The sequence below is a fragment of the Engystomops pustulosus genome, chromosome 2 (genome assembly GCF_040894005.1).
Source record: "Engystomops pustulosus chromosome 2, aEngPut4.maternal, whole genome shotgun sequence".
NCBI classification, from domain to species: domain Eukaryota; kingdom Metazoa; phylum Chordata; class Amphibia; order Anura; family Leptodactylidae; genus Engystomops; species Engystomops pustulosus.
The window spans coordinates 47,360,145-47,386,563 of record NC_092412.1 but is presented as its reverse complement, the minus strand read 5'-3'; the positions used below and the strand labels follow the sequence as shown (position 1 = coordinate 47,386,563).

Below are 26,419 nucleotides of genomic sequence, written 5' to 3'. Positions count from 1 at the left end.
AAAATACTATACATGATTGTGGACTCCTTCATATTACATGTTTGCCGACTCCTTTGGATACTTGATACTGCGTTCTGTATATGTTTTCCTTTGAGAAAACCATTTTTGTAAAACAGATCTATCAGTGCAAATTTGGGGGGTTTTGTTGTATATTTATGTATTTACATTTTATTGTAAATGGGCTCTGCAGTAGTGAGCCTGCTCATTAGCGTGAATGAAGTGAGCCGGCTCACCTCAGTGAGCCGATAGCTCACTAAAACCCACCCCTGAATCGGGTAAAAAGTGGAGTGGTGTCCAGTGACTGATTGGCCTGCCGTTCAGGAGCTGAATCTTCTTAGGGAGCGGAGCCTAATGAACCGGCTCACTAAGAAGAGCCAGAATTCCCACCACTACTCTGCAGGGAGTCACCCCGTTACCCAGTGACTGGCTGAGAGTCTCTTATCCACATTTAAACTATTGAATGTCAGCTCATCTCCTTCCGGATGGATTAGAACAGGGGTTCTGAACCTGTAGGTCGTGACCGCGGAAGGGGTCGAATGACCAAAACCCAGGGGTCGCCTAAAGCCATCGGAGCCTCGATTTTATCGCGTTTTGGGTGCAAATACAACATTCTTGTACATGGTTTGGGGTCACCGCAACATGGGGAACGGTATTGCGGGGTCACAGCATTAGAAAGGTTGAGAACCACTGGATTACGGCACATACAAAGAGATTCGGAGAAAGCCGTTCCCGCTGCAGATGTCCTTTAAGAAAGTAGTGGTAAATTCTTTATTTCATCTTGTTACAATCCATACAGGACAATATATAACTGGAAAGGCACATGAACGACTACCAGGCAAAGCCTGCACGTATCCATGAGCCATGAGTAAGATTATGTCAATACGTGCAGGCTTTGTCTGGTAGTCGTTCATGTGCCTTTCCAGCTATATATTGTCCTGTATGGATTGTAACAAGATGAAATAAAGAATTTACTACTACTTTGTTTTTTTAAGAAGAACGTCTACAGCCGGTCCCCCCTCCCCTAGACGTAACAAGCAGCCTATTTAGGACACTCTACCCATATCAGTAATCTGGGCCTAGTTATGAACATTGCCTTTAAAAAAAAAAAATTTCTTACTGGATGATTATATATGGGATATTGTTCCATTATTCTACACCACAACAAAACTGCGCCGCTGGCGGATTCCAGTCTTTTGGCCTCCTCCATTATACACCTATGGAGGTCACCTTAATGCGTAAAGGGAAGGTGAGGGCTGCCAGCTGTCACTGTATGCGCCCATCACCTCATCGAGCTATGTGACTTTATAACCGCAACCTGTTGTGCAACCACTACCAGGGCATGCTGGGAGTTGTAGTTTCCCAGGTTCTGTCACGTCAGGCTGCTAGCAGGGCATGCTGGGAGTTGTAGTTTCCCAGGTTCTGTCAGTCAGTCTGCTAGCAGGGATTGCTGGGAGTTGTAGTTTCCCAGGTTCTTTCATGTAAGTCTGCTAGCAGGGAATGGCGGGAGTTGTAGTTTCCCAGGGTCTGTCAGGTTAATCTGCTAGCAGGGTATGCTGGGAGTTGTTGTTTCCCAGGTCCTATCATGTCAGTCTGCTAGCAGGGCATGCTGGGAGTTGTAGTTTCCCAGGTTCTGTCACGTCAGGCTGCTAGCAGGGCATGCTGGGAGTTGTAGTTTCCCAGGTTCTGTCACGTCAGGCTGCTAGCAGGGCATGCTGGGAGTTGTAGTTTATCAGGTCCTATCACATTAGTCTGCTAGCAGGGCATGCGGGCAGTTGTAGTTTCCCAGGTTCTATAACTAAGTCTTCTATGAGGGCATGCTGGGAGTTGTAGTTTCCCAGGTTCTGTCAGGTTAGTCTGCTAGCAGGGTATGCTGGGAGTTGTAGTTCCCCGGGTCCTGTCATGTCAGTGACTTGTTGTTATCACGCTGGGGCCGCGTGCTCGGGCGCCTTATCTCCGCGGGTCATTCCCCTCTCTGCTCTTTGGATAGCGCCGCCTGTGTGTGGCCAGTGCGGCAGACACGTTGCACGCAAGGGACATAAACAAACCACGCAACTCCTCGCCATCCCACACACTGCCATCATCATCATCATAATAACAACATGGGATCGGCCGGCGCTGGATATTAACCCCTTCCTCTTTAGCCCGGAGATGGCACAGCCAATCACATGCTCCCATCCACAAGCCAGGGAAAATCCAAGCTAGGGTTAAAGTCGTGACGTCGCTTTCCTCTTTCCCGCCCACTCAGCGGTAACACTTGGGTAAAGTTAGTAGAAGGAGGGGTGGTGACAGTGACAGCGCGCGGGGATTGGTTGCCGTCCTGTCACAGAGATCCCACCCACCCCTCCTTCTTTGTCGAAGTGGGAGGTGCCGCCTCGTGACGGTGGGTTCCAGTAAACGGCAGCCTGTTGCCGGGGGGGCAGGTCGGACATTCAACAGGCGGCAGCCGAGGAGAGAGGAGCTGCTGCGCGGCGGAGTGACGCACACTACTTGTTGTGAGGTGACGCAGGCAGAAGTGTGACGCAGATTCATGAAGTGACTGAAAAGTTTTTATTTCCCCCCCTTCCTCCGCGTGTGGTAAAGAGTGAAAGCGCGCGCCATGGCCGAAGCCCCGCAGCCCCCGCTGGTGGAGATAGACCCGGATTTTGAGCCTCTGTCCCGGCCCCGGTCTTGTACTTGGCCGCTGCCCCGTCCGGAGTTTAACCCCAGTAATTCGGCCAACTCGTCCCCGGCTCCTTCCCTGCAGCCGGAGCCCTCCGCCGGTAACGTGGACTTCATGAGCCTCCTGGAGGAGAGCGAGGACTACGACTTCCAGTGCCAGGACGTCCTGCAGCTGCACCCCCACACCCCGCAGCCACAGCAGCAGCAGCACCCCCCGCAGCTGCAGGCGCCCCCCAGCGTGCCGGCCCTGTCCCCGGCCTCCTCCCCGGCCCCCCTGGGAGCCCAGCAGCCCCGCAAGAGCAGCTCCTCCCGCCGCAACGCCTGGGGCAACCTGTCCTATGCCGACCTGATCAGCCAGGCCATAGAGAGCTCCCCCGAGAAGAGGCTCACCCTGTCCCAGATCTACGACTGGATGGTCAAGAGTGTCCCCTACTTCAAGGACAAGGGGGACAGCAACAGCTCCGCCGGCTGGAAGGTGAGCAGCTTTACTGTACTGTCGTAAAACTGTCAGATCGGAGCGATCACCTGCGATCCTAGATCCATAATCACGATTGCCAATGATACAACATTCATGTGGCTTTTCTAACTTAACCCTAAGTTACTTAAGTCTGGGGAAAAAAAGAATTGGCTATAAAGTGTCACGTTACAAGCCCTTAAAAGTCAATTGGTGACTTATGATGTCACTCATTGCCATGGCAATTGCTAAACAAGGAATAAGGGACCAGATCCAATTCTAGTTGGAGAACTCCTCAGCGCATACTGAGAGTTGTAGTCCGCCAATGTATGTAAAATATAAGTCAGTTCTTCCCCCAGAGGAGATCCCTGACACCTGATGTGCCAGTACTTGGGTGTCAGATTTCTGTGCCATGTAACCCAACTCCTCGTATTACACCGGCACCACCGCCTCCTGACAATGGGATGATCTCTGCTAAAGGGGATTGTCTGGAGGGGATGAGACGCTGGGGACCACGTCTGTGTCTGCACGGATATTAGACGGGCTCCAAGGCTCAGGGCTGATTAGAGGAGCCATCCCATGATAATCTGCAACTTACTGTAATAGGGCTCAGAGGAGTTGCCTGTCACTGGTGTAGATGGTGTGTGTATATGCTATGCTGTCACTGCTATAGATGGGGTGTGTGTGTGTGTGTGTGTATATGCGCCATGCTGGTACTGCTATAGATGGTGTGTGTGTGTGTATATGCCATGCTGGTACTGCTATAGATGGTGTGTGTGTGTGTATATGCCATGCTGGTACTGCTATAGATGGTGTGTGTGTGTATATATATGCCATGCTGGTACTGCTATAGATGGTGTGTGTGTGTATATGCCATGCTGGTACTGCTATAGATGGTGTGTGTGTGTGTATATGCCATGCTGGTACTGCTATAGATGGTGTGTGTGTGTGTATATGCCATGCTGGTACTGCTATAGATGGTGTGTGTGTGTATATGCCATGCTGGTACTGCTATAGATGGTGTGTGTGTGTATATATGCCATGCTGGTACTGCTATAGCTGGTGTGTGTGTGTATATGCCATGCTGGTACTGCTATAGATGGTGTGTGTGTGTGTATATGCCATGCTGGTACTGCTATAGATGGTGTGTGTGTGTGTGTGTGTATATGCCATGCTGGTACTGCTATAGATGGTGTGTGTGTGTATATGCCATGCTGTCACTGCAATAGAAGGTGTGTGTGTGTGTATATGCCATGCTGTCACTGCTATATATGGTGTGTGTGTATATGCCATGCTGTCACTGGTATAGATGGTGTGTGTGTGTATATGCCATGCTGTCACTGGTATAGATGGTGTGTGTGTGTATATGCCATGCTGTCACTGCTATAGATGGGGGGTGTGTGTGTGTGTGTGTGTATATGCCATGCTGGTACTGCTATAGATGGTGTGTGTGTGTATATGCCATGCTGTTACTGCTATAGATGGTGTGTGTGTGTATATGCCATGCTGTCACTGCTATAGGTGGTGTGTGTGTGTGTGTATATGCCATGCTGTCACTGCTATAGGTGGTGTGTGTGTGTGTGTGTGTGTGTGTGTGTATATATGCCATGCTGTCACTGCTATAGGTGGTGTGTGTGTGTGTGTGTGTGTGTATATGCCATGCTGTCACTGCTATAGGTGGTGTGTGTGTGTGTGTATATGCCATGCTGTCACTGCTATAGGTGGTGTGTGTGTGTGTGTGTGTGTATATGCCATGCTGTCACTGCTATAGGTGGTGTGTGTGTGTATATGCCATGCTGTCACTGCTATAGGTGGGGTGTGTGTATATGCCATGCTGTCACTGCTATAGGTGGTGTGTGTGTGTGTGTGTGTGTGTGTGTGTGTGTGTATATATGCCATGCTGTCACTGCTATAGGTGGTGTGTGTGTGTGTGTGTGTGTGTGTGTATATGCCATGCTGTCACTGCTATAGGTGGTGTGTGTGTGTGTGTATATGCCATGCTGTCACTGCTATAGGTGGTGTGTGTGTGTGTGTGTGTGTGTGTGTGTGTGTATATGCCATGCTGTCACTGCTATAGGTGGTGTGTGTGTGTATATGCCATGCTGTCACTGCTATAGGTGGGGTGTGTGTATATGCCATGCTGTCACTGCTATAGGTGGGGTGTGTGTATATGCCATGCTGTCACTGCTATAGGTGGGGTGTGTGTATATGCCATGCTGTCACTGCTATAGGTGGGGTGTGTGTATATGCCATGCTGTCACTGCTATAGGTGGGGTGTGTGTGTGTATATGCCATGCTGTCACTGCTATAGGTGGGGTGTGTGTGTGTATATGCCATGCTGTCACTGTTATAGGTGGTGTGTGTATATGCCATGCTGTCACTGCTATAGATGGTGTGTGTGTGTGTATATGCCATGCTGTCACTGTTATAGGTGGTGTGTGTGTGTGTATATGCCATGTTTATGTTGCTGGGTTATATGTGTGATATGCACTGATTTTAAAGAGAAGATTTGTGTATACAGGTTCATCTCAGAGTGAGATGTATGTATGTGTGTGATAAAAACCCTACATATGGCTAGTATAAGTATGTGTGGCACCCTCTCTATTCTAGCATGGGTTATACATCTGGGTTGTTGTTGGGCTTGCATATATAACTTGTGGTTAAAGTTCTCTCTGGCAGGGGTTGTACTGCTCCCAGTGGGTTACATCTATGGTACGCTGTATTAGAGGATGCATACATTGCATTTCCTCTAATGGTAGGACATGTGTATAGCATGCACTGCCTGGTATGGGTAGTATGTTGTGTGGTACATTCTCTCTGCTATAGATTAGAATAATCTATATGGACCCCCTCCACCCTTTACAGTGGGCAATAGTATATTTTATGCATGCTCTGTATTTCAGGTGGGGGGATGTAGTGCTTCTAGGATTGTTTTATATTACATTACATTATTTTGGTACTTGTCGCACTTTTAGTATATTGTATCTTTGCAGTGGGTAATACCTCTTGTGGGGTGTGTGTATGACTTGCTATCTGTCGGTACCTGTAGTACATTTGTATCTTTGCAGTGGGTAATACCTCTTGTGGGGTGTGTGTATGACTTGCTATCTGTCGGTACCTGTAGTACATTTGTATCTTTGCAGTGGGTAATACCTCTTGTGGGTTGTGTGTATGACTTGCTATCTGTCGGTACCTGTAGTACATTTGTATCTTTGCAGTGGGTAATACCTCTTGTGGGTTGTGTGTATGACTTGCTATCTGTCGGTACCTGTAGTACATTTGTATCTTTGCAGTGGGTAATACCTCTTGTGGGTTGTGTGTATGACTTGCTATCTGTCGGTACCTGTAGTACATTTGTATCTTTGCAGTGGGTAATACCTCTTGTGGGGTGTGTGTATGACTTGCTATCTGTCGGTACCTGTAGTACATTTGTATCTTTGCAGTGGGTAATACCTCTTGTGGGTTGTGTGTATGACTTGCTATCTGTCGGTACCTGTAGTACATTTGTATCTTTGCAGTGGGTTGCATGTACAGTAGTCGTAGTACTTTTAGCAGGTTTTAGGTTTGTCCATGTATTGATTTGCATGTGACTATAGTTGTATGTGTGCTGCTCCTCATTGTGACCCGACAATAGTACATTGTGTAGTGACACATTTCCTGAGTGTATCCTGAGGAAGAGCTCATTGTCAGGTCACACTTTTCTGAGAAAAGCAGGGGTTGTACATGGAGCTGTATAGTCATCCATCAACAATCATTGATCTCTTGAGGCATCGTAAGAGAAGAGTCCTTGTGTTTTATTGCCTTGTTTATGGTATATTTTTCTATATTTTTAATAGATCTTCCCTATGTGGCTCTAGACTTGCAGTATTTGCAGTCACATCCAGTCACAGACCGGTCTATGTGTAACATTCGGTTGTTGCAGTCATATAACCAGTAAATTCCAACCTGTGACTCTCCTACTCCCAGTGCATGCTGGGAGGGGTCGTTTCGCAACAGCTCTAAATCCCCAGGTTGGAGACCCCTGATGTAAACAGACAGGAGGTATGTCTGTCCTCTGGTACATGGTGTACTGTCCCATATGTTATCAATCATGGACCAACCTCTTTCACCGGAGATCATGAGTTCTGAAATCTCACTTGTGTGACTTTTTATTTTCTATATTTCTTCCTTATGTGTCTATTATTTACATTTTTATATCATTTTAAAAGGGGAAATACTAAATGTCATCAATAAAAATGACTCTCGGAGAGTCCCTTATCCAGGTCCTGATTCTCCCTCAAGTGTCAACAACCTATCGGAAGGTCTTAGAAAGACGTATGGACACATTGGGGAATGTTAATGTTTTGTATTCATAGAGGTTGGTTTATTTTACTAGTTTCTGAAAAATAGTTCTACAAAATGGGTCTGATCACTACTGCGCAAAAAGACGTAACGGTCAATGTTTTTCTGGTCTTGGATTCCCCCCTTAAATGTTTATAAAGGGTAATGAGAAGAAGTTGGTTTATGACTGATTTTATGATTAGATATACGTGTGTGTATTTGCTCTCCTCCGATGTGGACCACTTGTGGTGTGTATATATGTTCTCTATAAGAAGATCAGAGTGGTGGAAGGTCGCTATTATGGACTTGTATTGGTTGTGTATTTGCTCTCCTCCGATGTGGACCACTTGTGGTGTGTATATATGTTCTCTATAAGAAGATCAGAGTGGTGGAAGGTCGCTATTATGGACTTGTATTGGTTGTGTATTTGCTCTCCTCCGATGTGGACCGTTTGTGGTGTGTGTGTGTATATTTGTTCTTTATAAGAGGATCAGAGTGGTGGAAGGTCGCTAGGATGGTCTTGTACTGGTTTTATAGTTTGCATGGTCTGTAGCTCCCTGGTAAGAGGCTGTGTCTTTATGAAGTATCTTTATAACTTTGGTGAGAAGTCAATGATTTACAAGTTTTATGCCCTGTATCTTCAAGGTGGCATCCTCTCCAATGACTATTTGTGTTAGTTGGTGCCAAGCAGTTTTCTTCCATAAAGGTGACTCATGACGCTGTATACAGTAAGTGCCCTTTCCCTGCCGGGAACCTCCATGCTCAAAGTTCACCCAATATCTCCGAGCCCTTCCAGAGCTGTTGTCAGGTCCTCGATGGGGAAGGTTCTCCTACATTCCTGCAGGGATTAAACTTTACACGCCATCCGAGAAACAAAGGCAAATTGTGTCTTCACCTCTTTTTATTTTTGCCAGAAGGGTCATTAGTATTTAGTAGAGCATTTTATTTTATTTTTTGTTCTGAGCTGGTAAAATGTTGAATAATTAGCGCACCTCGTCAGCCTCCCAACCTGTAAAGACCTGAAGATCCGCACCATAAACCTGCTCTATAAACGAAGGCTTATGCTGAAGGTTTTATAACAATGGCAACAAATGCTCCTGACGACTAATATCTTGTAAAAGTAATGAAGCACTAAACGGAAAATAATTAGTATGTGAGTGTACGAATACAGCGTGCGACGCGAGGCTGGTGGGGATTCGTGGAGATGCATTGAACGTAGTGCATCCGGTATTTTTAGGTTTTACATGCTTTGTTTTTGGTGTTATTTAGTGCTGACTGGCTTAAAATAGTTTTTAGTTTTTTTGAGTTTACTTGGTTCATAGATTCTTTACCCATAAACGGTGGATTGGAGTTGGTCATTATTGGCTTTCATAGGGGCTATCGGGAATCAGACCGTGTATTCCTCAGCATTGTATGGCGGAGACCGGTTATAGCCGGTGGTGGGAGCATGCTGTCCCCTTCATGTCCCTATTTGGGGGCAGGGGTGCGGCACCCATGCTGAGAGAAAAGAAAGGTAAATATAGCCTCTTCTGTCTAGCTTAAAATTGGCAATTCTAGACAACCCCTTTAAAGGGACGGTCAAGTAAATTATTTATACTATTGACTGTTTACTTCACCAATAGTGACTTGCCATTTGTGCTGAGGTCACCGCTGAGGGCTGTGATTGGTTGTAAATGCGCTATTCCCCTTTTGGGAAGTAACCGCTGACGTCTCCCAAAGGAAGTAAACAAACATGGCCAGTGCATGGAATAGAGGAATATTTTTTTAATAATTTAAAAAAATCCCTGGACAATCCCTGTATCAGAACTTTATACTACCGTCCTATGTATGCGAAATTAATGTACTCCTCTCCAAGATAATCCTATCCAGATGAACAGAAATGCATCCCGGTCACATGAATCCTCCAGCAGGCCCCAATGGGGAATTAGCAGGTGCCCCATGTCATGTCCTTATATAATCTGTAGGAGGAAGATAAATCACTGGATGTGGTTTTCTGTAGTAAGATGACATTACTGGGGCCAGGCTGGTGTCAGCAGAGGAAATAGCAGGGGTGGAGCAGACTGACAGAAACCCACAAGTGTGCGAGATGTGAATAATCCCAGCGTCTCTCGTACTATGACTAATTCCCCAAAACTCAGATAAGTGTCCTGTACAGATGTGGTATTTGCATAGGTTACTCACACCGGGGCCGGGAGGGTAATGGTGTGATCATGGAACCTGATGAGTGTTCAGTATTGTTGATGTGCGGGGGGTGACCTGTAGGTTTGGGGTAACTGCAAAATAAACATCTGTGGGAACTTTTCACACCAAATGTGTCTGGTGTGTGTTGTATGTAGAGAGCTCCAGCGGCACCTCTACCACTCACCACTATGCTGCATCAGATTCTTCTGCCCCATGCTAGGGCAAGTCTGTCGCCCCTCCCGATGTCTCTGTGCTCTGCTGAGGGCTACCATTTTTTCCCCTTCACCACGACGGCACCAAACAGAGAGAGGGATCCGCCCCCAGGGACAGGAAACCTGAGCATAAAAACATGCTCCTCCTATTCTGCCTCAGTGGTTTCCTGTCCCTGGAAGGGACCTGAGCGTGGGTGAAGGAACCTCTGGTTGGTTCCGTCGGGTGCCCACAGTTTCTGCTTACCGAGGGGCGCGTCGCGTCTCTCTGCGGGAAAGCCGGCTCCACGTGGACCTCTCCTCCTGTCCTGCGCCTCGCCGGATGCGCTGTTGTGCGGATACGCGCGACCGGAAGTGGTCACTCTTCACTTCCGGGTCGCATCGGTGCTGCCGGAACGGAGGTGGACAGAGTGATGGCAGGGGAGAGAATCCCGGTGAGTTAACCACCGGGGTATTTTTTGAGCAGGCTGGGCTCGTTCTGTGCATATGTGTATATGCAAATAAGATCGAGCCGGCAAAGTAGGAACCGGAAGGGGGTGTGGCCTGGCTGGATTTTCTTCACATTTAAGCGCCATGCAACAGTAAGCATTTGGTGCTTTGCAGCTCAGGCCAGGAGAATGGCGGATAAGCGTGAGCTCCCTGAACCCCTGAAGAACCCAACTCCGGTAATGATGGTGTGGTGAGTTACCCGATGGGGCATTTTTACTTACACACACTAATGTTCTGATTCTTAACGGTTTTTTAGGGAGAAGATACTCCCAAGAAAGCCACTAGGAAAACACACCACAGGGAATGTAGGATGTGCAGTAGGAAGTTGCCGTCTGGTTACGAAAAGAATACGTGTTCCTCCTGTATTGGGAAAATTATCTCAGAGGAATCCTCCTCATGGCTGGAGACCCTTCGTTCAGTAATTAGAGAAGAGGTCCAATTGACAGTAAAAGAAACGATTAATCCGACACCTATATTACCGGATAAAAATCTTCCGGGGCCTTCCACTGTAACAGCTCTGGAAGACCCTTCAAACTCTGAAGAAGAGGGTATTATTCAGGATGAGACAACCTCTTCGCTCTCTGAAGAGGAATTGACGGGGCGTCCTTTATTCCTAATGGAGGACACTGATCAGTTGTTAAAAATGATTAGAGCCACTATGGATATTGAGGAAAAGAGAGAGCCAAAATCAGTCCAGGACATTATGTTTGAAAGTTTAGCGGAAAAGAAAAAACGCACTTTTCCCATTCACAACACTATCTCCACACTAATTTCAAAGGAGTGGGAAAACCCTGACAAGAAATCTTTTATTTCCAGGGCGATTAAAAGGAAATACCCTTTTGATTTGGAGCAGACTTCATCCTGGGGCCCTCCACCTAAAGTGGATGCTTCAATCATAAAAATGGCCCGTGGGGCTTTCCTACCCTTTGAAGATATTAGTTCCCTAAAGGATCCTCTAGATAGGAAAGCGGATGGATACCTTAAAAAAACTTGGGAATCTTCGACAAATGCGTTTAAACCGGCTGTGGCAGCCGCTTGCACGGCCCGTGCAGTACTGATGTGGTTAGGCCATTTGGGGAATGATATACAAAATAAAGTCCCTAGAGAAAGTCTGCAATCCTCTATTGCAAATATACAGAAAGGAGCAGCTCTTTTAGCAGATGCCTCGATTGATAGTCTAAGACTATCTGCAAGATCGGCGGCACTATCAAACTCTGCAAGAAGAGCCCTCTGGCTAAAAGACTGGTCGGGCGATTTGGCCTCTAGGAGTAGACTGTGTAATATACCCTGTAATGGAGATTTTTTATTCGGTCCCGTCCTGGATGATTTGCTAGAAAAAGCGGGGGATAAGAGGAAAGGATTCCCTTCCCCTTATGTTCCCTATAAATCAAGATCCTTTCGGTCCTTTCGTAGGGCAAGGTTTGAAAGGAGAAAGGAAGACTCCAGACCAAATTCCTCCAGGCCACAGAGGAATAGGGGTTTCTTGTTTAACCAATCTAGGAATCAGTCCAAACCAGCCCGTTCCCATCCACAATGACATGAGGCCCCAGGTAGGAGGAAGACTCTCCTTTTTCCTCCAGGCCTGGAAAACAATATCGGACAGCAACTGGATCCTAAGTACCATCTCACAAGGGTTAACCTGGGACTTTACAACTCTCCCTCCTCAGAGATTCAGAATCACAAAAGTCCCGTCCGGAAAAGGTGGACTAGCAATGATGTCGGAAATTGCTACTCTTCTTTCCAAAAAGGTACTGTGTCAGGTACCGTCGGGGGAAAAGGGTCAAGGATTTTATTCAACTCTTTTCTGGGTGAAAAAGCCCAACGGGTCATTAAGAGCTATAATAAACTTAAAAGGTTTAAATTCACATCTTCAGATCCCAAGTTTCAAAATGGAAACTTTAAAGTCTGCGGTAAATCTGCTATTCCCAGGATGTTTTATGGCGTCGATAGACCTGGCAGACGCTTATTACCATATTCCAATTCATCCGGAATACCAGAAGTACCTAAGACTTGCGGTTCAGGTAGATCAAAGGATCTTACATTTCCAGTTCAGAGCACTTCCCTTTGGCATTGCCATCGCACCAAGGGTTTTTACAAAGGTTATTTCAGAAATGGCAACCTTTATAAGAAAAGAGCCAGGTCTGTTCATCCCGTACTTAGACGATTTTCTACTAGTTGGGGCCTCAGAACATGCAGTAAGGAACCAGGTAGACAGGGTATGCAAAATCCTAGATTTCTTGGGTTGGATCAGAAACCTAGAAAAGTCTTGTATAACCCCGTCAACACAAAAAAGTTTCCTGGGTGTACTGCTGGATTCCCAGTGTCAAAAAACTTTCCTTCCTCTAGAAAAACAAGAGAAAATTACAAAAGGAGTAACCGACCTAATCTCCACTCCCGAAATCTCCATCAGAGGAGCCATGTCTCTTCTGGGTTGTCTAGTGGCAAGCATTCAGGCGGTCCCCTGGGCTCAGTATCACACAAGGGAACTCCAAAATTTTCTCCTCAGCACATGGGACAAGCGTCCAACATCCCTAGACAAGAAAATAAGGATTCCAGACGTAGTACTAAAATCTCTAGACTGGTGGTTAGCTCCCCAAAACTTAACACAAGGTCTCCCATGGGTGTTAGACTGGGAAAGAATAATTACTACAGATGCCAGCCCCTGGGGATGGGGGGCCCAAGTAGTAGATCAGTCTTTTCAGGGCAACTGGGAACCTCAGGAAGACGGCCTATCCTCCAATGCAAAAGAGTTATTGGCAGTACTAAAAGGGCTAAAAACAGCGCTTCCACTCTTGCGGGAACAGAGGGTGTTAGTAAGGTCAGACAACACTACTACTGTAGCCTACATAAACAAACAGGGAGGCACAAGAGGGTTACACCTAATGCAAATTACTTCTCAGATCTTTCAGTTGGCAGAAGTTCACTTCAAATCCCTAAATGCAGTACATATAAGGGGTACAGAAAATGTCCAGGCAGACTTTCTGAGCCGAAATATCATCTCCCAAGGAGATTGGGCTCTGAACGAAAAAATTTTCCACATGATAACAAAATTGTGGGGGTATCCAGAAGTAGACCTCTTCGCCAACAAAGGGAATCGGAAAGTAAAAAACTTCTTTTCCCTAAATCGCAGAGACCATCCCCTGGCCATAGATGCATTCTCCCAGAATTGGGGACACTACCATCTACTCTATGCCTTCCCTCCCATGGTGTTAATACCAAGAACGGTGGGGAAGATAAAGCGGGACAAAGCAAGAGTGATTCTCATTGCCCCGTTTTGGCCACGCCGTGCTTGGTTTTCAAGTCTCAGGGATATGTCAATCGCAGACCCGTGGATACTGCCCGACAGGAAAGACTTGTTATTCCAGGGTCCTATCTGTCATCCTCAAGTGAAAGGGCTTCATTTAACGGCATGGCTCTTGAAAGGTTAATCCTACAAAATAGGGGACTCTCTTCTCGGGTAATATCCACTTTGCAGAATAGCAGGAAGCCTATCACCTACAAAATTTATTTTAGAACATGGAAGGCTTTCTTTTCATTTGTAGGAAATCATGACATACACATAGATAACCCAGACTTTAAGCTTATTCTAGACTTCTTACAGTCGGGGCTTGAGAAAGGGTTAAAACCAGCGACATTGAAGGTTCAGGTGTCAGCCCTAGCAGCTCTTTATGACCAGGATATAGCTAGTCACCCCTGGATATCTAGATTTATTAGGGCCTCAGTGAAACTTCGTCCTTCTATTAGATCTAGACTCCCCCCTTGGGACCTGTCATTGGTCCTGAAATCATTATCGGGTCCTCCATTTGAGCCGTTAGAAAGTATCCCAATTAAGTTTCTCACATTAAAATCAGTATTTTTAACAGCCATCACCTCGGCAAAGAGAGTAGGTGAGGTAGCAGCGTTGTCATGTAGACCCCCCTACTTTTCTGTTCTACATGATAGGATTATTCTTAGACCCGATCCTGAGTTTCTTCCAAAAGTGGTCTCTAATTTTCATAGGTCCCAAGAGGTAATACTTCCATCATTTTGCACAAATCCTAGGTCAGAAGGTGAAAAATCTTTTCATAACCTTGATGTTAGACGCAGTATTCTCCAATACTTAGAGGTTTCAAAATCCTGGAGAAAATCAGATAGTTTATTTGTTCTCTTTTCAGGAAGAAACAAAGGCTCCAAGGCTTCATCTGCAACCATCGCCAGATGGATTAGAGTCACTATACAATTGGCTTACGAACTGGCTGAGAAATCTGCCCCAGAGAATATTCACGCCCATTCTGTCCGGGCACTAGCCACCTCTTGGGCAGAATTCAGACATGCCTCCTTGGACCAAATTTGTCAGGCTGCATGTTGGACTACCCCCCACACCTTCTTCAAACATTATCGGGTGAATGTGGCGGGGTCATCTGAACTTTCTTTTGGGAGGAAGGTTCTCTCCCCTGTTATCCCTCCCTAATACTTTTTCTCTGAAAATCTCTCTGGTTGGTGCCGTCGTGGTGAAGGGGAAAACAGTAGTTACTTACCGGTAATGATGTTTCCTCGAACCACGACGGCACCTGGTATATTCCCACCCAGGGTGTTCTTTCCTAAAATCTATGTTTCTATAGGATAATTCACGGGTGTTGCATACAAAAAAAAACAAAAAAAAAAACACATATATATATTATATATATATAAATTACGCATACATGGAAAACGATATATAGATTTATATGTTTCTGATGTACTAATGATATGGCTCTTCCAAGTCTCTGTAAACACTGAGGCAGAATAGGAGGAGCATGTTTTTATGCTCAGGTTTCCTGTCCCTGGGGGCGGATCCCTCTCTCTGGTTGGTGCCGTCGTGGTTCGAGGAAACATCATTACCGGTAAGTAACTACTGTTTTCTTGTCAAAATTGCCTGCCCCAGTACAGTTGGCACTCTTTGGGGGAAAAAATGCGTTGGTATGATGGTCCATTTACTTCTACAATGCGGCAAAGTTCTATAGAAAATACATTTATATACAGGCGGTCCCCTACTGAGGGCAGTGCTGGGGCGGGCTAATTAAACATAATAAACATGTACTCACCTCGCTCAACGCTGGGAGATGGGGACGGATGGGAGGACCCGGCCACATCGCGGACCAGAAGCTCCCTGTGCGCGGCTTCCGTGCCCCTGTAAGCAAACAGGGGCACGGATCGAATGGACCGCGGAGCGGGACATCAGTGGCGCCGGAGGAGGTAAGTGGATGTTTATTATTTTTAAATAGCCCTCCCCAGCCTTGCCCTCACTAGTTTTTAAAACCCGGATAACCCCTTTAAGAACACTTAAGACTTACATATGACTTGAGACTTGTATATGACCCCTAGGTTACAAACGGACCACTGGATATTGGTAATTTACTGTACTTTAGTCTTGGGCTACAATAAACAGTTATCACAGGCGTCTGTAATGAAGCTTTATTTTTCATCCTGGTTCTTATGACAACCCAACATTTTTAAAATCCAGTTGTCACAGAGACCAAAAAAGTTCTGGCTGGGGTTACAATTATTAAATATACAGTTCCAACCTACATACAAATTCAACTTAAGAACAAACCTACAGACCCTATCTTGTATGTAACCCTGGGACTGCCTGTAAATGTTTAACATGTCTATAAAGATGATGAAGGCGATTCATCATAATGTACCGATTACGGACACCTTTTCATCCCACCAACACCCATTGCTCTACTCTCGGCCCATCCTATCACAAACTTTTAGGGTGATGCCACACATGGCGATTTTAGTCCGTTTAAAAACGCATGCATTTTTGAAAACGCATTTGGTTTTGACCGTTTACAATGCATTTAGCTGCTTACAACCTGTTTATCTATTAAGATAATTGGGAAAAACAGACAAAAATGTATGCTTTTTCAAACTGACTGAAAACGCATGCTTAACGAGGGACTAAAAACGCCATGTGTGGCATTGTCCTTAGTGGATAACAGCTCTGACAATTGTTGACCTGAAAGTGCACGAAAAATGGGAACGATAAGTCTTTATTTTTATGTTTCTCTTATTTTGCAGCGCTGTACAGATCATGGGCTACAAGTGCAAACAATATAGGACATTATAGAGTAATTACATCAATGGATAATACAATGATCATTCGGTCCCTGCTCGCAAGAGCTTACAATCTGTGAGGAAGAAGCCGGGTGGCCTTATTACCTTTTGCTAGATTTCAGCGCGTTTTGCAGTGACAGACCTGCTCTTTGTGTTACTATTACATGCTGGAGTTGTGCCTCTCTTAATCCCAGCGGTTTGTAGGGTAACACGCCTGACTGGCTGACAGCTAAGCGATGATAGATCCCGTCCTATACCCGGCTGCTGTGTAATGTATGCGTCACCATCTTACTCAGTTTCTGTACACGAGGCTTTGGGGTTTTCTTTTCTTTCTATAGAAATTTCTGTAGAAGTGTTCAGACCTGACGTGTCCCGTATACAGCTCCTGACTGATAATAGTATGCACTCCAAAAAACGGCCTGAGCTGAACTCCTCCTGAGAGAGTAGTGTATGTACGGATGCCGGGTACATGGAAATGCTGGACAATATACTAAATATTGGAGAGTTACAGGCTAAAAAAATATGTGAGCAGGTGCTAGGAACTGTACAGCGCTGCGGCTTTACAGATAACAGATTTTTCCATATATGTTGTGGTATTATGTATGGAAATTTGTGGGGAAAATCTTCCTATCTGTGGGTCAGATGTCCCATACTAGCGGCATTACTGATCTGTATGGTGCTGATCCTGTATTCAGTATGGGCCTTGTAGTAGTAGCAAATGCACTAAACGTGGAATCTCATGTTTATTCATTTATTTTTTTCTTGTGAAATAGGTGACTTTGTGGATGTTTGTTTTTCTTATTTATTTTTGTAGCACCCTATTATTATTATTATTATTATTATTATTATCATTCTCATCATTATTGTTATTATTAAGCAAACAAGACTACACTTGCCGCTACCTCCCCTTGTGTCCAGCATAACCTTCCATATTGGCCTCAGACAGAGGCTGCAGGGTGATGGCCGTGTCCTGTCACTGGCCTCAATAGCGGAGCGTGCACAAGACCCCACTGCTGCATCCCCTTCTGCTTCCATACTGTTTTACTTTGCCCAACTCTTACCAACAGTGCCAGCTTTTATGTCGTGGTCACAGTTCTAATAACATTTACCATTGAATCTGGTATCGGGTAATTCAACACTGACCTACCTGAACTGTAGGTTTTCTAAGAACAGAAACCAAACTGAACAGAGGGAAGCAGTCAGTATACAAATAAATAGTTAAGGTAACATCCCAAAATAGCCAAATATTTCATAATAGAGCCTGCATCAAGTGATCATCCTTATAGTATGTCATGTTCATTGCAAGATACTTCCTGACTCTTTTACTCGGTTGGATATCTCAAACACACTACTACTACATTTTGTGCATTTTCCTTCTCTAATAAGACTACTTGCTATAGAAGCCTCTAAGGATAACTTACTAGATCTGCCTCTTGTATTTGTAGTGCTAGTCTGATGGGGGAATACAGTTCACTGGACAATACAATGTCTTTTTAAGCTTTTCTGCAAGCCGGCCCACAGCTGTAGAGGAGCAGAAGAGGACAGGAATGAGAAATGCTGAAGTTTATCCTCCGGCAGTGTCCTCAGACAGAGCCAAGTAATAAGGCTGCAAATTATGCAACATTAGGGACGTTCTGAAGAGTTCAAGTTAACGGACTTGGATTAGAGATCACAAAGTATAACAAAGCAGTTCTATCCCTCAAGCACGCCAGCCTGCTCTAAGGGGAATGATGGATAGGAAGACTTGCTCACTTTTAATGGGTTTCCCACCATAGACTTCATTTCATGTTATGTGACCAGATCTTTGAATTCCCTTCTGTAAATTAAAACAAATATACGACATCGTTTATACTTTACAAAACACTACTGGTGCTATTTAGATGATAAAACCCTGAACACTGGCATACTGTTATTAAGGATAATAGCTGGTGATTCTTTTTAATTTTTTTTATTTTTAAAAGGGTAATTGTAGCCTGAAGGGCTCTCGGGGGCATTACAGGTGCCCCTTCAGGTTCCGGCTGCAGGGGCTCTGGTAATGCCTCCCTGGGGCCAAGAAGACTAATTTACATAATGATTTTTTTTTTTTAACCAAGACTTATCTTTTGACGATGGTATGCAGGTTTTTAACCCCTACAAAGCACTGGTGGATAAATGTTGTGGTAGATTTACTTTAAATTATAATATTTCAGAATAACCTTGTCCCTGCAGGGAATATTGTAAGACTTCTTCTCACTTAGTTTCTATAAGAGGTTGGAGACGTAGTCCCTGCTCAGGATCTTCATTTCGGCAAAGTCGGCAAAAATTCATCTACCTCTGGAAGATCTGTGTTGTGTTGTAACTCCAAGACTCCAAATCTCGGCAATCTAAATGGATTCCTACTAACTACATAATGATGAGTTTTCCACTCCTAAGCTTCAGCACTGTTAAAGCCTCTTCTTCACATTTGAGCATTCAGCAGCTTATCGCCGGCAGAGCACATGACCAGCGAAGCAAATCTGCTAACCTTTAACCTAAAAACAGCAGCCGCTATCTAACACTCTTTAACTTTTCCTGAGAAATCTGGCAGCTGGGGAAAGGGCATCTACAGGGAATAACATGTGTGTGCACCGGGTAGGAGGTGGCGCTTATCAATGGGGCCATCATTAGGATAGTAAGGGGGGTAAAAAGGATCCAACTGGTTCCATGTACCTTACGTAATATGCTTTCCATAATCTCAAATACAAAATGCAGAGTGCCATATTGTAGCTAATATTATTCCTTCCTTTCAATAAATGGGGTCCCCAGAATTATATGGAATTTGACTTGTACTAGCCAAAGTATAAAATGTATGCCGCCCCCTTGACTATTACCAGCTGATTTGCATATAAACATCTGCCTTTTCTTTCCCTACTTGGTGACTGGTCTGCTTTAAGATAGATGGAACTGATTTATTTATTTTTGTTGTAAATCTCCCTCCATATGATCCGTTATATTCTGCCCTCACATTAAAGCTATAGCACAGCGCCCTCATGGGCTACTTGTTGTAAACCAGACCACCTGGAGGTGGCAGCTCGCCGCTGGCCAACAAACAGTGGCTTGTCTCTGAAGAAATCCAAGGTGACGATAACTAATGTTATTTACAGCACAGACAGGAGCGCAGGGTAAATTCTTTCCCCGAATACAGCGAGAGTCTGTGACCCCCTCACTTTATATATGGCACATGTGTTTACTATATTACTCTGCTGGTATCAGCAGATTCCATAAAGCTCAGCCAAGATTAGTGGGTCGTGTTATGCGTCCACTTAAGCCATTACAATGCTTTGATGTAAGGCATTAAATAAAAGGATGTAGAAATGTGGTGCAGGGACGTTCCCCACGAACCAATTACTTCAGTAATACAATAGCAAACCTTTGCACCCGCTTGTAGCCTACTCCTGCCCTTGCTTGCGACTTATGCCTTCCACACAAAACAATGGGCGCTATGCGGACAGCGGATCCACTCTGCAGCGTGAGAAGAGTACATGCTGGTGCAAGGGGCCTTAGATTTGGGGATATGGACACATCTCCAATCTGAACATGCATTTTATTACCGCAGGACCCTGCCTGTCTTTGCAGTATTTTACAGCAATGTAACCTGCAAGTTGATCCTATTGCCCCGCAGGGACAGCTATGTGATGTGTATGCTCAGCCTATGTTGTATACTGAGGGACTGTATAAAAAGATCTATTAACCACTGTCAGTCCTGCGCTGCATATATGTAAATCCACTTACGGTATTTGTTACTTTTAGCAGTGCATATACAATAACCGCTTTGTACATAGTTCAGTAGGGATGAGAAAGAAATATGTAGGAATTACCGAATACTGTCACACCAGTGCCCGCCCACCCATGTGCTCAGCTACAGCCGGAGAGCCATAGTTTGGGGGACACCTCCATGCGCCAAGTTTCGCAATGCCCATGGACTTTGGGTTGGAAATTGGCTTTCTGCATTTAGGACCCCACCCAACAACTCGTTGCATCTCCTCAATAAGCTGGAAACTGTTTGATAACTGAATGTGCTACAGAAAACAGACGTAGTTTCTCGCGCTGGCCCGAGGGCAACCACAGGGGATTTCCTTATAGCTCACATAGCTAAAGGGATGCATGTAAACCATTATATGTCATCTACAGGCAGCAGGAGGAGCTGAACTCGTGGTACACGGTCTTATCCGTCAGCAGTATGTTTTAGAGCAGGGGGGCCCAAGCACATTTGTATAGTTGTATTGCTATTTCTACAGTAATGGCTGCCTAGCTACATTTTACTTTTATCTGTTCAGCTCCTCCTGCTCAATAACATTCTGCCTGCAGATGGGACACTATGGGGGATATTTATGTTGGTGCATCTTTTGGCTACATATGATGTTCCCCCTGCTACTACACTGTGCTACTACAGGTCCTGCCTGGCGTAGAATTGTGCCTTAACCTGTTACAGATGCATGCGTACGCTACAGGTAGTGCATCACCGGCCATGCCCACTTGGTATGGAGGTGGCGTATAGAGGAAAATAATCACAATTACTGGCAATTGCTATTGTGTCAGGGCTTGTACTCTGAAAAACTGTCGATTGAGTCCTGAAAAATGTGAATATTTTGCTCAGCTCCTCTATAACGTGCTATTTATTCATATTAAGACATCTCCACGTATCTGTGGATGAAGCGGACTTATCCATGATGGGACAGAAGTGACCTGTCTCAAATAAATAAATATAAATATTTGAATGTACATATTTGTTCCTTCTGTTGGTGTTCTTGATGCCATACAAATTGCCTCTGCACATGATGTGTTTTACGCTGTACATTTTTGGAGTAATACAGTTATATGCAACAGTGCAGCATAGTCTATGAGCTGCTGTATCAAAATATTAACACTTTAGTGGTCGGAGAAGCCTGTTACACTGGAAAAATAGCTCTGCCAACGGCTTCTCCATGCGATTAAAAAGGAAAAGTCTATTGCCAACACGGCGAGATCAAATGTAGCAATTATAATTGGATAATAAGTATAGCGATGAGTAATTACTGTCTGCTAAGTGACGATGTAAAGCTGCTTATAATTGCAGAGTTATTCCTTATACAGCAAACTAAACAGAATGGATGTGAGACTAGCAATTAATTTCACACACGTTAGTAATTCATGATCCTGTTATAAACCGTCTCGTTCTCTGAACCTATAGCTTGTACTCCCCTGGCATGTGTGGCATGGGGTACCACGTCGTGTGTGCATGTTCCTTCTATGCTTTATAACCTAAAATTGGCTAGTAATGGGAAGCCATGAGATCCCGTTTTGGGGGGGGGGGGAGAGGACTGGCGTGTCCTTCTTGGCACCTCCTTTTAGTTGGTCTAGTTTGCTGCACAATAGTATTAAAATTTCTAGCACACGTGCTATTTTCTGTCCTATTGCACCACCTACTTGTCGAGGACACGTCTCTTTTTTTTGGAAGAATTTGAGAAGCTGCCTAAAATTTGGTCTAAAACCTTCAGTAAATGTGTGGAGGGCATATCAGGTGCAAATTAATTCAGTTTTCTCGCTTAGACAGATTGATACGTCTACCACACTGTTGGTAATGTACCCAAACAGTACAAACTAATTTCTTGGTGTTCAGGTATGCAGGCCAAGGTTACAGCTGTGCCTTCTCTTCTCATCTGACATTCCATGTAATGTTCTTTGCGTGTGTGTGTGTGTGTGTGTCAGCAGGGCTGGGAAATGCATTCATATTCCAGGATTGTAGCTGGACTTGGAGTACTCTGGTGCATTGTGTTAGATCTCTTCACTGAGCACAGCAAAGCCCCTGAGTAACTGCTGCAGTAGTCATACTGAAGCCCGTTACAGCAGTGAGGGGAGTGGTGCTTGGAGAAGAGATCTCCTACTTTAGATCCATATGAAGTGATAAATGGCACAAAACTGGACCAGAGGTTCTAGCTCCCTGCAGCTTGAGGAGTCATTGGATGCAATAATTTCAAATGTGATTATCTATTTTTTCTTAAGAGAAATGATTTGGGATAATAAGTGAATGTCTGCTGTTGGCTGGAATACATGTGCCATTACCTGCAGGATTTTTTGGTTTTCTTCCGTCATATCCTTAGGTTACCCTCATAAATATTTTTTAAAGTGCCCTGCAAAATAATACTGGTGAAAGCTGAAAACACGGAGGCTGGCGGCATAACAGTACCGATGGGTCCATGTTGGCTGCTCGGACACAAATAATATCAATGTAGGAGCCGGATATTTCGGTTTTCCTCCATAACAAAGGGTCAGCTACAGAAATAGGCAGCAGTTGTTTACGCTTCTGCGCCGATCAATTAAATTCTTTTTGGCACCCTCGCCTTGCTTGTTCTCTCGCTCAGATTTTTTTTCCGCCAAGCTGTTTATGCCTTTTTGGTGTTTTTCATGTGCCACACATTGTATTTTTTTTCAATATTTTTTTCTAGTCCATACCAAGAAAACATTTTCTTTTATGTAAACTGATTTAGCTGGGGTCTTTGTTAATACAAAGAAATACAGGACCACTGAATGAGGACTTGGCTATTTTTATATTTTCCTGTAAAAACTGCTTTGCCACCGATCCACAAAGTCATGATGTTTCCCCCTGAAGCCCTGTGTATTATTTCAGCACTGACTTGACTTGAACTTGCTGACGCTGGGATGTTTGAGAAGCTAAATCACAAGGAACAGGTTGGGGCAGACTCGCTAGGCGCCAGGTCTGGGGATTACCTGCTGCTTCTAGTAAATGTTCCTAGGGACAGTTTTAACACTTGAGCTTTTGATGTAAACATTAACAGGATTGTTTTCATTGGTTAGGAGGAGGACGACCACTGATCGCCTGGAAGCTGCAGTTTTACTAGATCTATGTGGTTGTGATGCTTTCTAAGACCCTACACGGTGCTCCTTAAATCCAACGAGGTGCCGAGCAATTAGTTTTACATAATCCGGGCGTGGATATTATCCTGCCATTACTTAACGAGGAGTGACTAAGGGCCGTGATGAGATGACGAATGCAGTGTGAGGAGCTATGATTCTCAATGCGTTAAATATGGTTTATGTAATGGTGACATCATCCATCTGTGTCCTGTGGGGAATGTGTGCATAAAGATGGGGTAGTACCAACTAAAGTGTGTGGGTTTTTTTTTTTTTTTTGCTTATGGTAGAATTTAGAATTTTAAACTTATATTTATTCATTAATCTGACACCCCTACCCTGGCTTTATTCTCTGAGTCACTGATGTGTGACCGCTAGGATCACTCAATAAACCTCCCCTCAATGGTGCCTTTGATGCCATCCAAGGTTAAAGGGCATCTTTTACCAGGATGAAGGACTGTAGGCAAATGAGCCTGAGGGGCTCCAGGCTCCATAGGTGTTAATTGAGCCTGGAGCCCCTCAGGCTCATCAGCATATAGTCTTTAATCCTCATAGATGTCCTTTAAATCAGTCTCTTCCCATCAGTACAATCGCTCCTCATACTTTTTCTGCCTTTGCTGGTTGGCTCCACCCATCATCGCTTGGCTCCACCCACCATGGGGTGCGTGAAAAACTGACCATGCAGTGAGAGGGACAGCATTCTGGTAAGGACAGGGAGAGGACTGGCAGCCTGTAGCCACCCCTGATTATTGTTTGTTCTGAGATTGCAGCTCAGATGTATATAGAAATGAATGGAGCTTGGTGGCTCTACCCATAGTCAGGAGAGGAGCTGTTTTTGAAATAAAGCATCCGTATTTTAAAACTCTTTTAAATCCATCAACCATTATAAAACGAGCAGATGTTATCTTTGATATTATTTTGTGTGTTGGTTTGGTTTGATGTTGTGATGTTAGTGTATGTACAGCCTCTGCCTGGCAGCTCTGTATAAGGAATGAGGCTTCTGCACATGTCAGTATAATTTTTTTTCTTTTGGTGATTGAGCAGTATTCTTAGTCAAATATTTTTAATTTTGGTAATGAAATAAGCCCCAATATTGACTTTGTCCCTTTGATAACGTCAGAGTTGGTGAGAATGTAACAAACTCCACTTTTTGTTGTTTAGTGGCTGGCCTTGGGAGCGGTGCGCTGTCCGTCACTGCTGTGCCAGGGGTCATTGGCAGGTAGGTTTTCGTGACACAGTTGGATAAGATCTCTGCAGCGACCTACGTAACACATGCAACGGGGACTGTTTGTTGTTTATTGGAAACTTCTTGTTAGAAATTCATGACCTCTGACCATGTGGAGAGCAGGTCTCCCCCCCCCCCTGCACCCCCTCAGCTCTTTGGAATTAAACCATTTTGTCCAGCTAATCTGAAAGCGAAAAGGTTGGCAAGTGCTTGTGTCCCGGCTTCAGTGAGCTGCACATGACACCCCAGCGGCCATTAGGAGTCACTCGGCTTGCGTGTTTGTATGTTCTATGAACAATGGACTTTTATGGCCGTGCTGAATCTCTGCGACGGTGACACATTCACAAGATATGCTAAATATCATTAAAATAAGGTGTGGCCAGGGTTGCCTCGCTGTGATCCAGAGATGTGGTCCAGAGACCATTGAAAACTTTCATTATTATTATTTTTTTTAAACTAGGTGGTAATCTCGCTGAGGCATGGTCAAAGTACAGTACATTAGGGCAACCCAGGACAGGCCCTTTATTTATATGTAAAATGTCTCCCTTGTGTGTTGTAATGAAAAGCTGAACTGCTTGCATTCTCAGATTGTATACGATTTATGGGAGGGGGTTGGGGTATTGTGATTAAAAAAAATTATGGAGAAATTGGTTTTACAATGTGTGTGTGTTTTAAAGCCGAGAGTTTAGAGTTGTCTAATTCTTACAAGCTGTTGGTAGGAAGCCAGACCCCCACTGATCTAACACCAATGACCTTTTCTAAGGATAGACTAATGGTGTTTAAAGGGTTACATCCATTTCGGGACATACCTTTTCATACAAATATAATAATTATCAGTAGGAAACTTAATTATTTCCTGTGGCTATAAACCGATCCCTGGCTCGTTATAACACACAGCTCTGATTATTCTCTGTGATACATTGGGTAAGGAAAGTATTCAGACCCCTTTTTTAAATTTTTCAAACAATTATTCAAACAATAAGAATTAAAATATCATATACAATTTAGACCCTTTCCTGTGACACTCATATTTATCTCATATGCTGCCCATTTCCTTCTGATCGTCTTTGAGATGGTTCTACTCCTTGATTGGGCTCCAGCTGTGTTTTAAACTGATTGGACTTGATTAGGAAAGGCACACAACTGTCTATATAAGACCTCACAGTGAATGTCAGAGCACATGAAAATCATGAGCTCTACGGAACTGCCCAATAAGCTCAGGGCCAGAATTGTGGCAAGATATAGATCTGGCCAATGTTACAAAAGAATTTCTGAATCTCTCAAGGTTCCTAAGAGCACAGTGGCCTTTATAGTCCTTAAATGGAAGACGTTGAGATGTGCTGAAAAACGTCCCCTCGGCTTATACACGAGTCACAAGTCACTTAAAAATTACTTTAAAAATAATAAACTTATATATTCACCCTCCGGTGGTCCCAATCTGCAGCGTTGCTCCCCTGATGTCCGCGGGGGTCCTCTTCTGGCTTCCGCGCCCGTCTCCTGTCTTCTGTACATCGCGCCGGGCGCTGCCATTGCTCTCTCCCCCATCGCCCAGCGTGATGTACAGAAGACGGGCGCGTAAAGGGGGGGGGGGTTTGTGACCAATCCATTTCCCACCCTCGGCTTATACTCGAGCCAATAGGTTTTCCCAGTTTTTGGTGGTAAAATTAGGGATCTCGGCTTATACTCGAGTATATACAGGTTATGGATAGAGGGTTGTGAGAAGTTCTCCAATACAAGGCAAAAAGAATTTTCTGGCAGCACCATCAGGTAGCCAGAGAGCCACATCAGATAGCCTCACTGAAACCACAATACAAACCGCAGGGGTGCATGCTCTACTGTCTACCAGTGTCTATAATAACACTTATATAATTATAATGTACAGAATTGGTTGTTCTGATCATGAAAGGGTTACTCTGGCAAGCCCTGGAACTGGCC

At 44.7% G+C, this 26,419-nt stretch overlaps 1 protein-coding gene across 1 annotated transcript in view; it reads left to right on the top strand.

Annotated features, from left to right (window-relative positions):
• Window positions 1-1,949: 1,949 nt before the first annotated feature.
• The window catches only part of FOXO1 (forkhead box O1), a 36,945-nt gene continuing 12,475 nt past the window's right edge, over window positions 1,950-26,419 (top strand). Inside the window, exon 1 of the mRNA XM_072134461.1 lies at window positions 1,950-3,133. Coding sequence (XP_071990562.1) covers window positions 2,597-3,133 — 537 coding nt within the window. The 5' untranslated portion in view covers window positions 1,950-2,596. The remainder of the gene's footprint in view (window positions 3,134-26,419) is intronic.